Here is a 19199-nt window from a genome sequence, read left to right on the forward strand (position 1 = left end):
TATGACATCCTTTCAAAAACAGGGCTATCATATCACCTCTTAAACTTCTCTTTTCCAGGTTAAACATACCTGGCTCCCTAAGTCTCTCCACATAGGGCTTTATGGTTTCCAGACCTTTCACCATTTTAGTAACCCTCCTTTGGACACGCTTCACCTTGTCAACATCCTTTTTGCATTGTATATAGGATATGGTCTCCAGTGGTGTTTTTGTGGGCCCCTGGGGCTCAGGTTTCATCCCCCTAATGCCCTATAAGGGACATGGGGGCATTCCCCCCTCCCATATTTTGCCCCCCTTGGGCCATTTTAGGCCCAGAAGAGGTCATTCTTAAAAACAAGAAGTAAACACTGGTCCTTTACTGTGGTTGAGCAAGGTCTCATCTGGACCAAAATGGCCTGAAGGTCAGTTGCCAGATTTAAAACTGACCATTGCGTCTTAATTCAGACCTCTCTCTTTAGCAGGCTTCTAGATATCAAAAACCCTGCCGCTCCTAGTCACTGCGGGAGAGTGGGTTTTATTCAGTGGCCAGGACTTTCCATGTAGCTTGGAGCTCCTGCCCCAGACACTTGTCTGGGAAATTTTTATCACCCCAGAAGGAGTTGTTTGGGGTCATCTTCTCCTCTTCCTCCTCCCTCCAGCAGCCCCTTCCTTCCTTCTTCTCTGTCCCCTCAAGAAATCTCAAGCCCCCTCCCCCCCAATTCCCTTCTGGGAAGCGAGAGCGCTCTCCTTCTCCCCCCTTTTTTGCCATTCTTCCCCAACCCTCCTAAGAAAGACCCCCCCCCCCTTTGGCCAGCCAGGAAACATTCTTCCTTTTGAGCCCCTCCTTCCTTTCTTTCCCAATAACAGCCCCCCCCTCAAAGCAAAGGAGACCCCCTCCATTTCCCCCAAGAGATAAAACTGGGGTCCCTCCAGGGTTTTCCCCCATTTTATCTTCCTCCTCCTTTATGATAAATGGTTAATTTTAAAGGTAGATGGTTTTAATACATCTGTGTCTTCTTCGGACTTTTAATTTGATGGATGTTTGAACTGTGTTCTTAACATATATTCTGCATTTTTTGGTCTGTTGTTGTTCCCCGCCTCAATACAATTCTTTCTTTCTTTCTTTTCTTTCCTTCCTTCCTTCCGCAAAGGTCTCATTTGCCTCCCAGGTACAGAAGGGGCAGGAGGGATGCCCATGAAAATGAAGGAAGGAACAAATGCTCCACAAAATAACTACAAGTGACGTTCCCCTTTCTGTAGGAGCACTAGTCTGGTTTTCATTTTTGACCCATGGAAAAAGTGTCTCTCATTTTCAATGGTTTTCAGCATTGAATACCGTTTGAATGGTCAAATCCTTGACCATTTTTAAAGGAATCAAACCTCCACCATCACGTCTTCTTCTGTTTCTGAAAGAACTGGACACAGGATTATTCCAGGTGAGGTCAGACCAAAGCAGAATAGAGTGGCACTATGACATCCCTTGCTCTTGATACTATACTTCATAGAATCATAGAATCGTAGAGTTGAAAGAGACTGCAAGGGCCATCCAGTTCAACCCCATTCTGCCATGCAGGAAATCACAGTCAAAGCACCTGGACAGATGGCCATCCAGCCTCTGTTTAAAGACCTCCAAAGACGACTCCACCACACTCTGAAGGAGTGTCCTCTAGTATCAAACACCTCTTACTGTCAGCACGTTCCTCCTAATGTTTAAGTGCAATCTCTTTTAATGTGAGCTTTCATCCATTGTTCCAAGCTTCCTCCATCCTCATTATGACATCCTTTCAAAAACAGGGCTATCATATCACCTCTTAAACTTCTCTTTTCCAGGTTAAACATACCTGGCTCCCTAAGTCTCTCCACATAGGGCTTTATGGTTTCCAGACCTTTCACCATTTTAGTAACCCTCCTTTGGACACGCTTCACCTTGTCAACATCCTTTTTGCATTGTATATAGGATATGGTCTCCAGTGGTGTTTTTGTGGGCCCCTGGGGCTCAGGTTTCATCCCCCTAATGCCCTATAAGGGACATGGGGGCATTCCCCCCTCCCATATTTTGCCCCCCTTGGGCCATTTTAGGCCCAGAAGAGGTCATTCTTAAAAACAAGAAGTAAACACTGGTCCTTTACTGTGGTTGAGCAAGGTCTCATCTGGACCAAAATGGCCTGAAGGTCAGTTGCCAGATTTAAAACTGACCATTGCATCTTAATTCAGACTTCTCTCTTTAGCAGGCTTCTAGATATCAAAAACCCTGCCGCTCCTAGTCACTGCGGGAGAGTGGGTTTTATTCAGTGGCCAGGACTTTCCATGCAGCTTGGAGCTCCTGCCCCAGACACTTGTCTGGGAAATGTTTATCACCCCAGAAGGAGTTGTTTGGGGTCATCTTCTCCTCTTCCTCCTCCCTCCAGCAGCCCCTTCCTTCCTTCTTCTCTGTCCCCCCAAGACATCTCAAGCCCCCTCCCCCCCAATTCCCTTCTGGGAAGCGAGAGCGCTCTCCTTCTCCCCCCTTTTTTGCCATTCTTCCCCAACCCTCCTAAGAAAGACCCCCCCCCCCTTTGGCCAGCCAGGAAACATTCTTCCTTTTGAGCCCCTCCTTCCTTTCTTTCCCAATAACAGCCCCCCCCTCAAAGCAAAGGAGACCCCCTCCATTTCCCCCAAGAGATAAAACTGGGGTCCCTCCAGGGTTTTCCCCCATTTTATCTTCCTCCTCCTTTATGATAAATGGTTAATTTTAAAGGTAGATGGTTTTAATACATCTGTGTCTTCTTCGGACTTTTAATTTGATGGATGTTTGAACTGTGTTCTTAACATATATTCTGCATTTTTTGGTCTGTTGTTGTTCCCCGCCTCAATACAATTCTTTCTTTCTTTCTTTTCTTTCCTTCCTTCCTTCCGCAAAGGTCTCATTTGCCTCCCAGGTACAGAAGGGGCAGGAGGGATGCCCATGAAAATGAAGGAAGGAACAAATGCTCCACAAAATAACTACAAGTGACGTTCCCCTTTCTGTAGGAGCACTAGTCTGGTTTTCATTTTTGACCCATGGAAAAAGTGTCTCTCATTTTCAATGGTTTTCAGCATTGAATACCGTTTGAATGGTCAAATCCTTGACCATTTTTAAAGGAATCAAACCTCCACCATCACGTCTTCTTCTGTTTCTGAAAGAACTGGACACAGGATTATTCCAGGTGAGGTCAGACCAAAGCAGAATAGAGTGGCACTATGACATCCCTTGCTCTTGATACTATACTTCATAGAATCATAGAATCGTAGAGTTGAAAGAGACTGCAAGGGCCATCCAGTTCAACCCCATTCTGCCATGCAGGAAATCACAGTCAAAGCACCTGGACAGATGGCCATCCAGCCTCTGTTTAAAGACCTCCAAAGACGACTCCACCACACTCTGAAGGAGTGTCCTCTAGTATCAAACACCTCTTACTGTCAGCACGTTCCTCCTAATGTTTAAGTGCAATCTCGTTTAATGTGAGCTTTCATCCATTGTTCCAAGCTTCCTCCATCCTCATTATGACATCCTTTCAAAAACAGGGCTATCATATCACCTCTTAAACTTCTCTTTTCCAGGTTAAACATACCTGGCTCCCTAAGTCTCTCCACATAGGGCTTTATGGTTTCCAGACCTTTCACCATTTTAGTAACCCTCCTTTGGACACGCTTCACCTTGTCAACATCCTTTTTGCATTGTATATAGGATATGGTCTCCAGTGGTGTTTTTGTGGGCCCCTGGGGCTCAGGTTTCATCCCCCTAATGCCCTATAAGGGACATGGGGGCATTCCCCCCTCCCATATTTTGCCCCCCTTGGGCCATTTTAGGCCCAGAAGAGGTCATTCTTAAAAACAAGAAGTAAACACTGGTCCTTTACTGTGGTTGAGCAAGGTCTCATCTGGACCAAAATGGCCTGAAGGTCAGTTGCCAGATTTAAAACTGACCATTGCGTCTTAATTCAGACCTCTCTCTTTAGCAGGCTTCTAGATATCAAAAACCCTGCCGCTCCTAGTCACTGCGGGAGAGTGGGTTTTATTCAGTGGCCAGGACTTTCCATGCAGCTTGGAGCTCCTGCCCCAGACACTTGTCTGGGAAATGTTTATCACCCCAGAAGGAGTTGTTTGGGGTCATCTTCTCCTCTTCCTCCTCCCTCCAGCAGCCCCTTCCTTCCTTCTTCTCTGTCCCCCCAAGACATCTCAAGCCCCCTCCCCCCCAATTCCCTTCTGGGAAGCGAGAGCGCTCTCCTTCTCCCCCCTTTTTTGCCATTCTTCCCCAACCCTCCTAAGAAAGACCCCCCCCCTTTGGCCAGCCAGGAAACATTCTTCCCTTTGAGCCCCTCCTTCCTTTCTTTCCCAATAACAGCCCCCCCCTCAAAGCAAAGGAGACCCCCTCCATTTCCCCCAAGAAATAAAATTGGGGTCCCTCCAGGGTTTTCCCCCATTTTATCTTCCTCCTCCTTTATGATAAATGGTTAATTTTAAAGGTAGATGGTTTTAATACATCTGTGTCTTCTTCGGACTTTTAATTTGATGGATGTTTGAACTGTGTTCTTAACATATATTCTGCATTTTTTGGTCTGTTGTTGTTCCCCGCCTCAATACAATTCTTTCTTTCTTTCTTTTCTTTCCTTCCTTCCTTCCGCAAAGGTCTCATTTGCCTCCCAGGTACAGAAGGGGCAGGAGGGATGCCCATGAAAATGAAGGAAGGAACAAATGCTCCACAAAATAACTACAAGTGACGTTCCCCTTTCTGTAGGAGCACTAGTCTGGTTTTCATTTTTGACCCATGGAAAAAGTGTCTCTCATTTTCAATGGTTTTCAGCATTGAATACCGTTTGAATGGTCAAATCCTTGACCATTTTTAAAGGAATCAAACCTCCACCATCACGTCTTCTTCTGTTTCTGAAAGAACTGGACACAGGATTATTCCAGGTGAGGTCAGACCAAAGCAGAATAGAGTGGCACTATGACATCCCTTGCTCTTGATACTATACTTCATAGAATCATAGAATCGTAGAGTTGAAAGAGACTGCAAGGGCCATCCAGTTCAACCCCATTCTGCCATGCAGGAAAACTCTGTCAAAGCATCCCCGACAGATGGCCATCCAGCCTCTGTTTAAAGACCTCCAAAGGAGGAGACTCCACTACACTCCGAGGAAGGAGTGTGTTCCCCTGTCAAACATCCCTTACTGTCAGGAAGTTCCTCCTAATGTTGAGGTGGAATCTCTTTTCCTGCAGCTTGGATCCATTGTTCCTGGTTCTGTTCTCTGGTGCAGCAGAAAACAAGCTTGTTCCCTCATCAATGTGACACTCCTTCAAATATTTAAACAGGGCTATCATATCACCTCTTAATCTTCTTTTCTCCAGGCTAAACATCCCCAGCTCCCTGAGTCGTTCCACATAGGACATGGTTTCCAGACCCTTCACCATTTTAGTTGCTCTCCTTTGGACATGCTCCAATATCTCAAAGTCCTTTCTGAATTGTGGTGCCCAGAACTGGACACAATATTCCAGGTAGAGCCTGACCAGAGCAGAATAAAGTGGCACTATTACTTCTCTTGATCTAGACACTATACTTTTATTGATGCAGCCTAAAATTGCATTGGTCTTTTTAGCTGCCGCATCACACTGATCACTCATGTTCAACTTGTGGTCTACTTGGACTCCTAGATCCCTTTCACATGTAGTCTCATTCAGCCTCAGTCTTCTCAGAAAAGGAAAAGGGTGCTCAACCTGAGGAAAATGGAGCAGAGGACAGAATAGGGGAAATTCAGCAGAGAATAGTACAGGAATATTGAAATGCCTCATGTATTATCTGTAAAGGAGCAAAAAAAGATATTGCCTACAGCAAAGGGAACTCAATATACACTCACAAACACATTCACGAATTTAGTGATATGAAAAGTGGTAACAGTGATTTTCAGAATTGCAGAGGGTGATCCTGTACCTGATTCCAGAAACAGAGCATCCAATTGAGGGGTTTTGTGAGAAGACAAGTGGCTCAGCACGCTTCCCTGTGGATTTGAGTTGGCCAGCGGTTGCTGAGAAATCAGGTGAGATACTGAGTGTCTGTGTGACATCAAAACAAGACCAGATTGCTAGTGCTTGAGCAGCTATATTTACAGAACAAAACATATTGTGGGGCTATTTTGGTATTAAAGAGAAGTTCCCAGGAAGCAAGATAAGAACTGGAAGTCTATAAAAGGCTAGACAATGAATTCAAATCTCTCTGGATAACAGACTCTCTTCACCAGAGGGATGTATTACGGTGCGCCTTTGCTATCCATGGGGGATCCGTTCCGGACCTCTTCCCCCCCCCCCCCCCCCAGGAAAGCAAAAACGAAACAAAACAAACGGAGCTAAAGTCCCATTCTTTTTATTAGGTGCATGCTCTTGCTTGTGTTGGTGCATGTGTGCGCATGGGCCTTTAAAACAGCCAGGGTTTGCAGTCTGTGGAATCTCAAACTGCAGATGACAAGCTCACAGTTGGTTCAGGCGCACTGTATTGTTCTCTGTTCATGTGCACCTTCCAACATACCCACACCAAAACTAAACCCAGGCTCCTGTCACCTACATTGCCCCTTTCCCTCAAAGCACACTTTGGGTTTCTGGCCTTAGAGCTCGAAGATAACTATACTTATGGGCCAATGTGTGCATGTTCCTCATAGGTTTCAGTGCATCTCCAGTATATAAACCAAACACCATAAATAAACAATACTTAGGTAGGGATTTTGAAAATAACAGCAGAGGGGTTTATTTCACAAAAGGGTTCTTTAACACACCAACATAAAGGCAGGCTCACTACTGACTTTTAACAAACAGGTTACCTCTGTCTTGCCTGTTGCTCACAGGGATTCTCCTGTATGAATTCCTTGCTGATGGGTGAGGGACATCTTCCAACAGAAACTCTTTCCATGCTCCGAGCATTTGAACAGCTTCTCCCCTGTGTGTGTTACTTGATGATTAGTGAGGCTTATCTTTCGATGTCCATACTCCACATTTAAACAGTTTCGCTCCCGTGTGAGTTGCCTGATGATGAATGAGATTTGTCTTCTGACTAAATCTCTTTTCATTCTCTAAACATTTAAAGGGTTTTTCTTTTGTGTGAGTTGTGTGATGTCAAGTGAGGATTGCCTTCCTGTTGAAAGTCTTTCCACACTACAAACATTTAAATGGTTTCTCCGATATGTGAGCTGCTTGATAAGAATTAAGACCTTTCCTCTGAATGAATCTCTTTCAGGATTCAAAACATTTAAATTGGCTGCAACTGCAACACAGAAATAAACTGGTTTGACCCTGCTTTGATTGCCATGGTCAATGCTAAGGAATTCTGGGAACTGAAGTTTGGTGGAACATTTAGCTTTCTTTGTCAGAGAGCTCTGGAATCAGAGCAAACTCCAATTCCCAGAATTCTATAGCAATGAGCTGCAACAGTTGAAGTGGTGTCGAACTCCATTAATTCTGCAGTGCAGATGAAGCCATCTTTCCTCCCTGTCTGGGTTATGTGATGGAGAGACCTGTTTTCTGACTGAAACTATTTCCTCATTCCAAGTATTTACATGGTTTTCCTCCCGCATGAATTTTTTGATGATGAGTGAGAGCTTTCTTGAGACTGAAACTGTCCCCACATTCCATGCATTTAAATGGCTTCTCTCCTGTATGAATTCTTTGATGAAGAGTGAGATTTGTCTTCCGACTGAATTTCTTTCCACATTCCAGGCATTTAAATGGCTTCTCTCCTCTATGAATTCTTTGATGACGAGTGAGAGCTGTCTTCCAACTGAATTTCTTTCCACATTCTAAGCATTTAAATGGTTTCTCTCCTGTATGAATTCTTTGATGAAGAGTGAGATTTGTCTTCCGACTGAATTTCTTTCCACATTCTAGGCATTTAAATGCCTTCTCTCCTGCATGAATTCTTTGATGAAGAGTGAGATTTGTCTTCCGACTGAATTTCTTTCCACATTCTAGGCATTTAAATGGCTTCTCTCCTCTATGAATTCTTTGATGACGAGTGAGAGCTGTCTTCCAACTGAATTTCTTTTCACATTCTAAGCATTTAAATGGTTTCTCTCCTGTATGAATTCTTTGATGACAAGTGAGATCTCTCTTCTGACTGAACTCCTTTCCACATTCCAGGCATTTAAATGGCTTCTCTCCTGTATGAATTCTTTGATGACAAGTGAGATTTGTCTTCCGATTGAATTTCTTTCCACATTCTAAGCATTTAAATGGCTTCTCTCCTGTATGAATTCTTTGATGACGAGTGAGATCTCTCTTCTGACTGAATTTCTTTCCACATTCTAAGCATTTAAATGGCTTCTCTCCTGTACGAATTCTTTGATGACAAGTGACATTTGTCTTCCAACTGAATTCCTTTCCACATTCCAGGCATTTAAATGGCTTTTCTCCTGTGTGAATTTTTTGATGACAATTGAGGTATTTCTTGTGTCTGAAACTCTTTAGACATTCCAGGCATTTAAATGACTTCTCTTCTGCATCAATTCTTCTATGACAAATAAGACTTGTCTTTCCACTGAAAATCTTTTTGTATTCCATGCATTTAAATTGGTTTTCTTTGGTGTGGGTGACTTTATGACTTGCTAGGCTTATCTTCCTACTTAAACATTTTTCAGACTTTGAGCAGCTAAATGGTTTCACTTCTGTGTGGGGCCTTTCATGTGATGTCCATCTTAAGCCCCTTCCAGATCCTAACAACTCACATTTTCTTTTTTCTATGTGAATACCTTCTACATAAATTCCTCTGTGAAAACTAAGGATTTCTTTACAACTGGGGTTTCTCCAACATTCAAGAGAAATATGCTTACTCTGTCCCTCTCCTTTCTGTCTTATTTTTTGGATGGACATTCCACAGAAATCTCCAGTCTGAAAAGCAGTATCTATATTCATCCTCCTCTCCTTAGTATCGATTTTGCTTCCCTTCTCTTTCTTTTGTTGACGTTGGACTCTTTCCTGCAAAGACATCCTTTGTTCTCTTAAATTCTCTTTCTCTTGTCCATCACCGTCTGGCAATGAGAAAAATAATTTAGCCACAGGCAAAAAGAAAAATGGCACTGACTGGACATTATTGATGTCAATATACATTACTGATGTCAATATGTCCCAGTTGGAGCAGGGGATTTGAGGCATGTGGGCCTCTAACATCTCTCCTGAGATATCATCAGCTCCACTCAACACCTCTCCAAAGGTTTTGGTAAAAGCTGGTTGCTATACTGATTTGACAACCTTAATATCTTGTTAATATTGATTAACGCTATTGTAACGGGACCATCTGCTGAATGATTAGGCTCGATGGGACAGATGGAGACACACTTGTTCTCCTTTACTGCTCACCAACACTTGCTTCCAATACATTCACTCAGGTTTAACCTCTATCCCAAGCTGGACATGAATAACCAATTCCTCCACTCATTCACATCTTCTCTCCCTCTGGGATATATTCCCCTTCTGCATCTTCAGATAATTCAATGGGAGGAGCTGGACTTGGCTACCCAAAGAAAGCAAGGTGGTGAAAAGTCAAGTTTCCTTACAGAGGAAAAGAAGATCTCCATCTTTGCTTTCTCGCTTGCTGTAAACAATCCCAGCAGTTCCAGATTTACTAGTAACTGAATGTAGCCACAGTTGAAGCTGCTGGGGACAAAATAAATATCCTTGGGGTGTGTGTGCTTAGCAGTATATATGAGTTTGTTATAACTCACTGTGAACTGGAGAAAACCTGTTGGAAGTTTTTTGCATTCTCTTTCTCCCTCCTTAGAAAGATAGGGATTTCCTGCATGCAAATGCCTCTCTTTCTCTCTCTCATTGAAACTAACCAAAAAATCACTCCCCTTTTGAGACTAACAGACACACTCTCTAAAGTTTTTGAACTAGTTACATGTTTTCCATCTTCCTCCTCTCTCAACTTTCTATGGAAAGATGGTAAGATAAAGATGCTTTTTGCTACTCTTCAGATTTAAAGCTGGACCCTAACAGGCTTGACTTTGATATTTTTGATAGTTAAATATTTTTGCTTCCTTACCAAAGGGTGAAACCTTAGAAAACTTAGATTATCCTACAAAACCGTCATTTGAAGAGGGACCAGAAAGCTGCCAAGCCTGTTGAAATGACAACTTGAGAGGGTGGGAATATGTTTTGAAAGCTGAGAACTGGGGCCCCAGTCCTACAGCTGGCGACTGGTTTATCCTAAGGAGCACATCCTTAACTAACCCACATGGAAGATGACTCAACTGGCAGAAATACAGCAAGTAGGGAGGAAGACGCTACGAGGGTCCTAAAGAGTAACTGGATCAGCCAGGAAAAAGAGGGAGTCTTACCCAGAGAGGCCACAAGCTCCATGTTCTTCTCCATGACTTCCCTGAGCAGGGCCTTTTGGTCTGGATCTAGTAGGGACCACTCCTCCTTGCTGAAACCAATGGCCACCTCTTCAAATGTTACCTGGGAGTAGAAACAAGATACCATGAACTCAAAATTACTATCCTCAGTCAGAACAGAAAACTGGGCAGCTTGGGATTTTCCCACTATATGTCAGTTAAAATGCCATGACAGGAAAGTCTGATGGAGCAAAAAGAGAAGAGAGAAAATGCTTCAGGTCCATGGAGGAGGACCAGGATCACCCCACCTCTCCAGAGATCCTGGCCCCTTACCTGATCTAGGCTCTCAGAAGCTATTTGCAGAGTGTCAGAATGAAGAGCTGAGGCAGTACATCTTGGACCTGGCAGTCTTCTATCTCCTTGGAGGAAGACAAAAATGAGCCTTCTGTACCAGACAAAAGTAAACATTCTGTACCATTCCCTCAATTATTGACTTATTGTCCCAATTCCAAAAGCAAGCATTTGGAGGTCTTTGCTGAATAATCACAAAGCTGGTTTGTTGCTGTGTATCTTCAAGTTGACTTATAGAGACCGCAAAGGTAATCTACCACAAGTTTTTCTTGGCAATTGTTTTCAGAGTGGCCTTGCCATTGCCATCCTCTGAGGCTGAGAGATTGTGATTTGCCCAAGGTTGCCCATTGGCTTTCATGTCTCAGCAGGGATTCGAACCTTGGTCTCCAGGGACACAGTCCAACATTTAAACTAATACGCTAGATCTCATGAGATTGGTAGAGGCAAGCACAAAGTACAGAAGACCTAAGACAAATATTTGTCTTTATTTATTTATACCTGATTGAAATGAAAATATGTATAAATCATCCTGCAGAGAAACAGAGAAAGCAGGCAAAGTACTCTGAGCCACAGAATCCTCTGGGGTCTCTGCTGACAGAGATGACTCTAGGGATTCTCCCAAACTATACACTTGTTCCTTCTGGGAGAATTTAGCTAGCGCATGCTGGAATCCATGGATAAAAATATCTGTGGATATGCAGGGCTGACTGATTTTCATGATCTGAATTGCCTCTCTTCTCCCTCCCTTTTCAGAATCTAAGAGAGAGCAGTCGCAGCCCATCCTAGCGCTTGGCAGCTGCTGTGACTATAGGGTTTGGGACTAAGAACAAGGGCAAGAGAGAAAAAGTGTGGTATAGCTGTTTTGAGCACTGAACAATGATAAGAGTTTGAAGTCCTGCTTAGCAATGGAAACCCACTGGGTAACCTTGGGCAAGTCACACTCTATTAGCCTGAGAAGAAGACAAAGAGACCCCCCCACTGAACAAATCTTACCAATAAAGCACTGTAATACGGTTATCTTAGGGCTGCTGTAAGTCAGAAACAACTTGAAAGCTCACAACAACAAGAGCCAGAGAATAGCTCCCTATCTTATATCCCAAAAGGGAAAGGATGGATGTATGCCATCAATGCTTCAGTCATGACTCCTCCCATATTTTAGATATATCAAGGAAGGCTGGCAATTGAAGCAGGTTTCAGATGGACCTGATCTCACGTGGTCACAGCATCACTAAGGACTCACTGACACTTTTTGTGTGCCTGAATGGGAAGGTCAGGAGCAGTCTGTTCCAGCTCTGACAGTGGATGATCTATTCCAGGGGTCGGCAACCTGCGGCCCGCGGGCCGGATGCGGCCCGCCAAGGCCTTCTTACCGGCCCCTGAGCAATCCTGCCGCCGATTGCCGCCGATTTTCCCCGTTTTCTCGCCGCTCCGGCCGCCATTTTGTTTTTCAAAATGGCGGCCGAAGTCTCGTGTGACCTCAGGATGGCAAAGGTCACGCGAGATTTCGGCCGCCATTTTGAAAAACAAAATGGCGGCGCCCATGTAGGAGGCCTGGTGCAGCCCCTGGAGCACTCCAACAGGGCTCCAGGGGCTGCAGCAGGCCTGCAGCAGGCTCCACCTCGCCCTCCGCCTCCCTAAGAGCAGGGAAAGGAGGAGGAGGAAGAAGGAAGGAGTATAGAGTGAGGGAGCCAGGGAGCCAGAGCAGCAGCTGCAGCCACAGCAAAGCCAGAGGTTGGTTCATTGGGGGAGGGGGTTAGCTGGGTGTTCTTTCTGCAAAATCCCCTCTGAGCACCTTGTGGCTTTTCTGAGTTGAAACTGTGTGCATGCTTGCTGCAGTTTATTTTCAATTGCATTTTAGTAATTTCCTTGCTTGTAACTTTATTAGTTGTATTATTATTATTATTATTATTATTATTACTACTACTACTACTTGCCCTGGGTGTTCTTTCTGCAAAATCCCCTCTGAGCACCTTGTGGTTTTTCTGAGTTGAAACTGTGTGCATGCTTGCTGCAGTTTATTTTCAATTGCATTTTAGTAATTTCCTTGCTTGTAACTTTATTAGTTGTATTATTATTATTATTATTACTACTACTACTACTACTACTTGCCCTGGGTGTTCTTTCTGCAAAATCCCCTCTGAGCACCTTGTGGCTTTTCTGAGTTGAAACTGTGTGCATGCTTGCTGCAGTTTATTTTCAATTGCATTTTAGTAATTTCCTTGCTTGTAACTTTATTAGTTGTATTATTATTATTATTATTATTATTACTACTACTACTACTACTTGCCCTGGGTGTTCTTTCTGCAAAATCCCCTCTGAGCACCTTGTGGCTTTTCTGAGTTGAAACTGTGTGCATGCTTGCTGCAGTTTATTTTCAATTGCATTTTAGTAATTTCCTTGCTTGTAACTTTATTAGTTGTATTATTATTATTATTATTATTATTACTACTACTACTACTACTTGCCCTGGGTGTTCTTTCTGCAAAATCCCCTCTGAGCACCTTGTGGCTTTTCTGAGTTGAAACTGTGTGCATGCTTGCTGCAGTTTATTTTCAATTGCATTTTAGTAATTTCCTTGCTTGTAACTTTATTAGTTGTATTATTATTATTATTATTATTACTACTACTACTACTTGCCCTGGGTGTTCTTTCTGCAAAATCCCCTCTGAGCACCTTGTGGCTTTTCTGAGTTGAAACTGTGTGCATGCTTGCTGCAGTTTATTTTCAATTGCATTTTAGTAATTTCCTTGCTTGTAACTTTATTAGTTGTATTATTATTATTATTATTATTATTACTACTACTACTACTTGCCCTGGGTGTTCTTTCTGCAAAATCCCCTCTGAGCACCTTGTGGCTTTTCTGAGTTGAAACTGTGTGCATGCTTGCTGCAGTTTATTTTCAATTGCATTTTAGTAATTTCCTTGCTTGTAACTTTATTAGTTGTATTATTATTATTATTATTATTATTATTACTACTACTACTACTTGCCCTGGGTGTTCTTTCTGCAAAATCCCCTCTGAGCACCTTGTGGTTTTTCTGAGTTGAAACTGTGTGCATGCTTGCTGCAGTTTATTTTCAATTGCATTTTAGTAATTTCCTTGCTTGTAACTTTATTAGTTGTATTATTATTATTATTATTACTACTACTACTACTACTACTACTTGCCCTGGGTGTTCTTTCTGCAAAATCCCCTCTGAGCACCTTGTGGCTTTTCTGAGTTGAAACTGTGTGCATGCTTGCTGCAGTTTATTTTCAATTGCATTTTAGTAATTTCCTTGCTTGTAACTTTATTAGTTGTATTATTATTATTATTATTATTACTACTACTACTTGCCCTGGGTGTTCTTTCTGCAAAATCCCCTCTGAGCACCTTGTGGCTTTTCTGAGTTGAAACTGTGTGCATGCTTGCTGCAGTTTATTTCCAATTGCATTTTAGTAATTTCCTTGCTTGTAACTTTATTAGTTGTATTATTATTATTACTACTTGCCCTGGGTGTTCTTTCTGCAAAATGCCCTCTCAATGAGAAAGAGGGGGAGGAGGTGGAAAGGTGAATCATTTCAGGTCTGCCTTGGGTTTTTTCCATTTTTTTAAAAAATATATAACACTTATTTTTGTTTTTTTATTTCATTATTTTTATTATTGCTTTTTATTTTATTTCATTATTTTTATTATTTATGAAGGTGAGACAGTGTGACTTTCCAAAGTGCTGTAACAAAGGTCTGCTGTAACAATGATAGTGGTGGTGGTGATGATGATGATGATGCTTCGGTGGAAGCTCCACCCCCAGTGTGTGGCTCCGCCCCTGGAGTGTGGAAGCTCCACCCTGGCATGTGGCTCCGCCCCCAGAAGGTGGAAGCTCCACCCCCGGCATGTGGCTCCACCCCTGGAGGGTGGAAGCTCCACCCCCGGCTTCGGCCCCCCAGTTGTCTGAGGGACAGCAACCTGGCCCCCGACTCAAAAAGGTTGCCTACCCCTGATCTATTCCATCTTCCAGGCTCTTCGCCAAACAGAAAGGTAGTCGGAACTACAAAGAGCGAGGATATCAAATCCAGATTCAGCCCTTCCTCCAATCTTTCGTATTTGTCTTTTAAACAGATATACACCCATTGCGGTATAACACACTAATAAAATGGCTCTTCCACAGTGCTGGCTTTAAAAAGAATAAATGTCTCAAATCTTGAAGCAAGACACTTGCAGAAGATAAGCATCTCCATTATATGCCAGCTCAGGAGAAGATGGTTGCAGCCTGTCTGCTATAGAATCATAGAATCGTAGAGTTGGAAGAGAGGCCATCCTAGGGCCATCCAGTCCAACCTCCTGCCATGCAGGCAATCCAAATCAAAGCATCCCTGACAGATGGCCATCCAGCCTCTGTTTAAAGACCTCCAAGGAAGGAGACTCTATCACCTTCCGATATAGGTATATGGAGGAGAGGAGACCAAAGTGAAGAATACGCTCCGTCATCCTTACCCAATGAGATGGCATCTGCTGAGCAATTCTGCAGGCTCTGCATGGACTGCACTCTCTTTCTGGAGTCTAAGGACACCTTCTCTGCCTCCAGGATTTCAGTGGCCTTTTCCCCCAACTGGTGCTGGGACAAAAACAGCATTAAGAATTTTAAAAGGAAATGTGAGAAAAGAAAGAGGGCTGGAAGGGAGGGCTATTTTCCTTCTAGTGATAATTTCCAGGAAGCATTGGTCAGTGAATTACAAGGAATTTTACAACATTTTAAAAGTACCATTATAAAAGTATTGCATTGGAAGAGACTTCAAGGGTCATCCGGTCCAACCCTCTGCCATGCAGGAAGACACAATCAAAGCATGCCTGACAGATGGCCATCCAGACCCTATTTAAAAACCTCCAACGGAGGAGACTCCTTAGTGTCTTCCACTGTCTAACAGCTCTTGCTGTCAGGAAAATGTTTCCTACAGTTGAGGTAGAATCCCTTTTCCTGTAGATTGCTTTGTGTCCTATTCTCTAGAGCTGCAGAAACCAAATGCTGCATTCTCAGTACGACATCCTTTCAAATACAGTTGGTCCTCCTTATCCACGGATTTAAGCATCCACGGCTTGAAAATATTTTTTAAAAGTCTAAATTCTAAGTAGCAAACCTTGATTTTGCCATTTTATATAAGGGGCACCATTTTGCTATACCATTATATTTAATGGGACTTCAGCCTCCACGGATCTTGTTATCCACAGGGGGCTCTGGGACCAAACCCCAGCGGATACCAAGGGCCCACTGTATTTACACACAGCTATCATACTGCTGCCTTCTACTGCTGACTCTTTCTTAATTGTACTTACTAATGGGAAAGGCTCTCACCTGCTGCTTTTGCTGCTGCCTCTGCTCCTCTGCCTGGCTCAGGAGGAAGCCTTCGGCCAGGGCCACCGCCTGGGAACTGGTCTCTGCCCCACATTCCTTGACCCAGCTGGCCATCTCTGGGGGAAGGACGGCCAGGAACTGCTCCAGGAGCACCAGGTCCAGCATCTGACTCTTGGTGTGCCTTTCTGGCTTCAGCCACTGATGGCAAAGACTGGAGAGTCGGCTGCAAATCCCTCGGGGCCCCTCAGCCTCCTCATAGCGAAACTGCCTGAAGGACTGGCAATGACCCTCTGGACAGAGCGGCTTCTCCTCCTGATCCTCCTCCTCCATGGCTCCTCTGTCCCTGAACTCTCTTCTTTTTCTGCACCTGAACAGAACAGAGACCTTTTCTTAATGTGAGGCCACCTGAGTCTTCCTTTTCCACACTTGGAGTGTTCTTAGGCAGCCCCTGACTGAGGCTCAATAATTTATTTTCTCTGTTGCCAGTTTTCCCTCAGACAAAAGACTGGCCAGATTGCTGCCAAATATCAGTGTTCTGTCAAGTATGCATTATGGGCACTCCTTTAAGGTAATGATCTGCTTTAAAATCAAATCTAAGATGGGCGTGGCTCATTTTTCTGGACAGAAGAGAACAGCTCTTTGAGCCATGTTTTAGTCTGTAAAATCAGCCTGTAAAGAGTAAAAGACGTTGGCAGCAAATGTTTTCCTAGACTTAGGTCTTCCTCCCCTAAAAGCATCTGAGGAAGTAGACTGGAGCCTACAAAAGCTCATGCGGCCAACTTCTCTCTTTCGGGTCCAAAACGTTCTGCAGAAATCATCCAGATTGAGACTGCTTTCACTGTCCTGGCTCAGCGCTAGGGAACTCTGGGAGTTGTAGTTTATTGTGGTACCATTGCTCTCTGACAAAGAAGGCTAAGTGTCTCCCAAAACTACGGTTCCCAGGATTCCCTAGCACTGAGCCAGGGCAGTCAAAGCAGTCTCAAAGGGGATTACTTCTGTTGTGTGTTTGGGGCCTCGGTTGGCCCGAAAGTTGCCAGTCCAAGATCCCTTGACCTTCTGCTGTGCCCTTTGCTGCTTGGAGTCCTTTGGGGCTGATGGCGGCCCTGAGGCCCAAAAGGAGAAGCTCTCCCAGGGTTCCCCTGGCAGGCTCCCTTCAGAGGAGGAGGAGGAGGAGGGCCTTCCTGGCCTTGCCCTGAGGCTGAGAGAGCGAGAGGCTCCCACCCTCCTTGGCCTGGGTCTCCCCTCCTTCTCCTCCTCCTCCAAAGGAGGCCCCGAGGGAGTCCTCCCAAGGCCCCTGGAGGGAGAGCAGGAGGAGGAGGGCCTTCCTGGCCTTGCCCTGAGGCTGAGAGAGAGCAAGAGGCTCCCACCCTCCTTGGCCTGGGTCTCCCCTTCTTCTCCTCCTCCAAAGGAGGCCCCGAGGGAGTCCTCCCAAGGCCCCTGGAGGGAGAGCAGGAGGAGGAGGGCCTTCCTGGCCTTGCCCTGAGGCTGAGAGAGCGAGAGGCTCCCACCCTCCTTGGCCTGGGTCTCCCCTTCTCCTCCTCCTCCAAAGGAGGCCCCGAGGGAGTCCTCCCAAGGCCCCTGGAGGGAGGGAGAGAGGGAGGAGGGCCTTCCTTGCCTGGACCCTGGACGCAAAGGGCCCAATAGAGGAGGAGGAGGGCCTTCCTGGCCTTGCCCTGAGGCTGAGAGAGCGAGAGGCTCCCACCCTCCTTGGCCTGGGTCTCCCCTTCTTCTCCTCCTCCAAAGGAGGCCCCGAGGGAGTCCTCCCAAGGCCCCTGGAGGGAGGGAGAGAGGGAGGAGGGCCTTCCTTGCCTGGACCCTGGACGCAAAGGGCCCAATAGAGGAGGAGGAGGGCCTTCCTGGCCTTGCCCTGAGGCTGAGAGAGCGAGAGGCTCCCACCTTCCTTGGCCTGGGTCTCCCCTTCTTCTCCTCCTCCAAAGGAGGCCCCGAGGGAGTCCTCCCAAGGCCCCTGGAGGGAGGGAGAGAGGGAGGAGGGCCTTCCTTGCCTGGACCCTGGACGCAAAGGGCCCAATAGAGGAGGAGGAGGAGGAGGAGGAACCAGAGCCCTCCTCCCTCTCTGGCCCCTTTCCTAGGCTCCCTCTCTCTCTCTCTCTCTCTCTGGGAGCCCTTCTTCATTGGAGGAAGAATAACCCTGCCCCCTTGCTGTGGAATTCTGGGAAATGCCCTTTCCCCTTCTCCTCTGCCAGAGAGCTCTGGGGGCACAATAAAGAAGCCAAGGGAGGTCCCTCTGTCTCCAAAGGAGGAAGAGAGAGGCCCAACCTCCTTCCCAGGAGCCCTAGGCCTCGGGAAAGGAAGAGGCCGCCATCTTCTCCTCTTCTTCCTCCTCCTCCTTCTCTCTGGTTCTGTTCCTCCAGCGCCGCTCTAGGAAGCTCCGCCTCTATCGCCGGAATGGGCGTGGCCTAGGCAGAGAGTGACGGCTCTCTGAGGGAGGAGGAGCCGGGGGCGGGGCTTCTGTCATGGAGGGCCTTTGGGCCAAAGAGGGAGGAGGAGGAGGAAGGCCTCTCTTCTAGGGTTTGGAAGTGGGGAGGAAGAAGAGGAAAAGAAAGAGGAAATGAAAGGAAGGGAAGGAGGAAGAGATAGAATCATAGAGTCATAGAGTTGGAAGAGACCGCAAGGGCCATCCAGTCCAACCCCATTCTGCCATGCAGGAAATCCAGATCAAAGCATCTCCGACTGATGGCCACCTAGTCTCTGTTTAAAGACCTCCAAGGAAGGAGACGCCACTACACTCCAAGGAAGGAGTTTGTTCCACTGTCGAACAGCCCTGACTGTCAGGAAGTTCCTCCTAATGTTGAGCTGGAATCTCTTTTCCTGTAGCTTGCATCCATTGTTCCGGGTCCTGTTCTCTGGAGCAGCAGAAAACAAGCTTGCTCCCTCCTCAATATGACATCCCTTCAAATATTTAAACAGGGCTATCATATCACCTCTTAGCCTTCTCTTCTCCAGGCTAAACATCCCCAGCTCCCTAAGTCGTTCCTCATAGGGGATGGCTTCCAGACCTTTCACCATTTTAGTCACCCTCTTCTGGACTAAAAGGAAGGAGTGGAAGGGAAGGAGAGGAGGAGTGGGAGGAAGAAAGGGAAGAGGAGGGAGAACCGGAGGAGAAGGACCCAGCAGCCAGGAATCAGGCAGAAAGGGAGAGTCCTCTGGGCCCAGAAGGGCAAGAGGTTTACCTTTGCAGCCATTAATGTG

The 19199-nt window shown here is 45.5% G+C and overlaps 1 protein-coding gene across 1 annotated transcript; it reads right to left on the reverse strand.

Moving 5' to 3' along the window:
- Positions 1-6564: 6564 nt before the first annotated feature.
- On the reverse strand, positions 6565-17241 carry LOC149320564 (uncharacterized). Its single transcript, XM_089503940.1, has 5 exons — positions 15990-17241; positions 15134-15254; positions 10642-10727; positions 10312-10432; positions 6565-9003 (listed from the first exon to the last, which is right to left on the reverse strand). Exons 1-5 carry the CDS (start codon positions 16317-16319, stop codon positions 7520-7522), a joined length of 2142 nt encoding a protein of 713 aa, XP_089360066.1. The 5' UTR covers positions 16320-17241; the 3' UTR covers positions 6565-7519.
- Positions 17242-19199: the final 1958 nt, after the last annotated feature.

This window comes from Sceloporus occidentalis, unplaced genomic scaffold (genome assembly GCF_023333645.1).
Source record: "Sceloporus occidentalis isolate IW3139 unplaced genomic scaffold, rSceOcc1.0.p SCAF_1, whole genome shotgun sequence".
Classification (NCBI taxonomy): domain Eukaryota; kingdom Metazoa; phylum Chordata; class Lepidosauria; order Squamata; family Phrynosomatidae; genus Sceloporus; species Sceloporus occidentalis.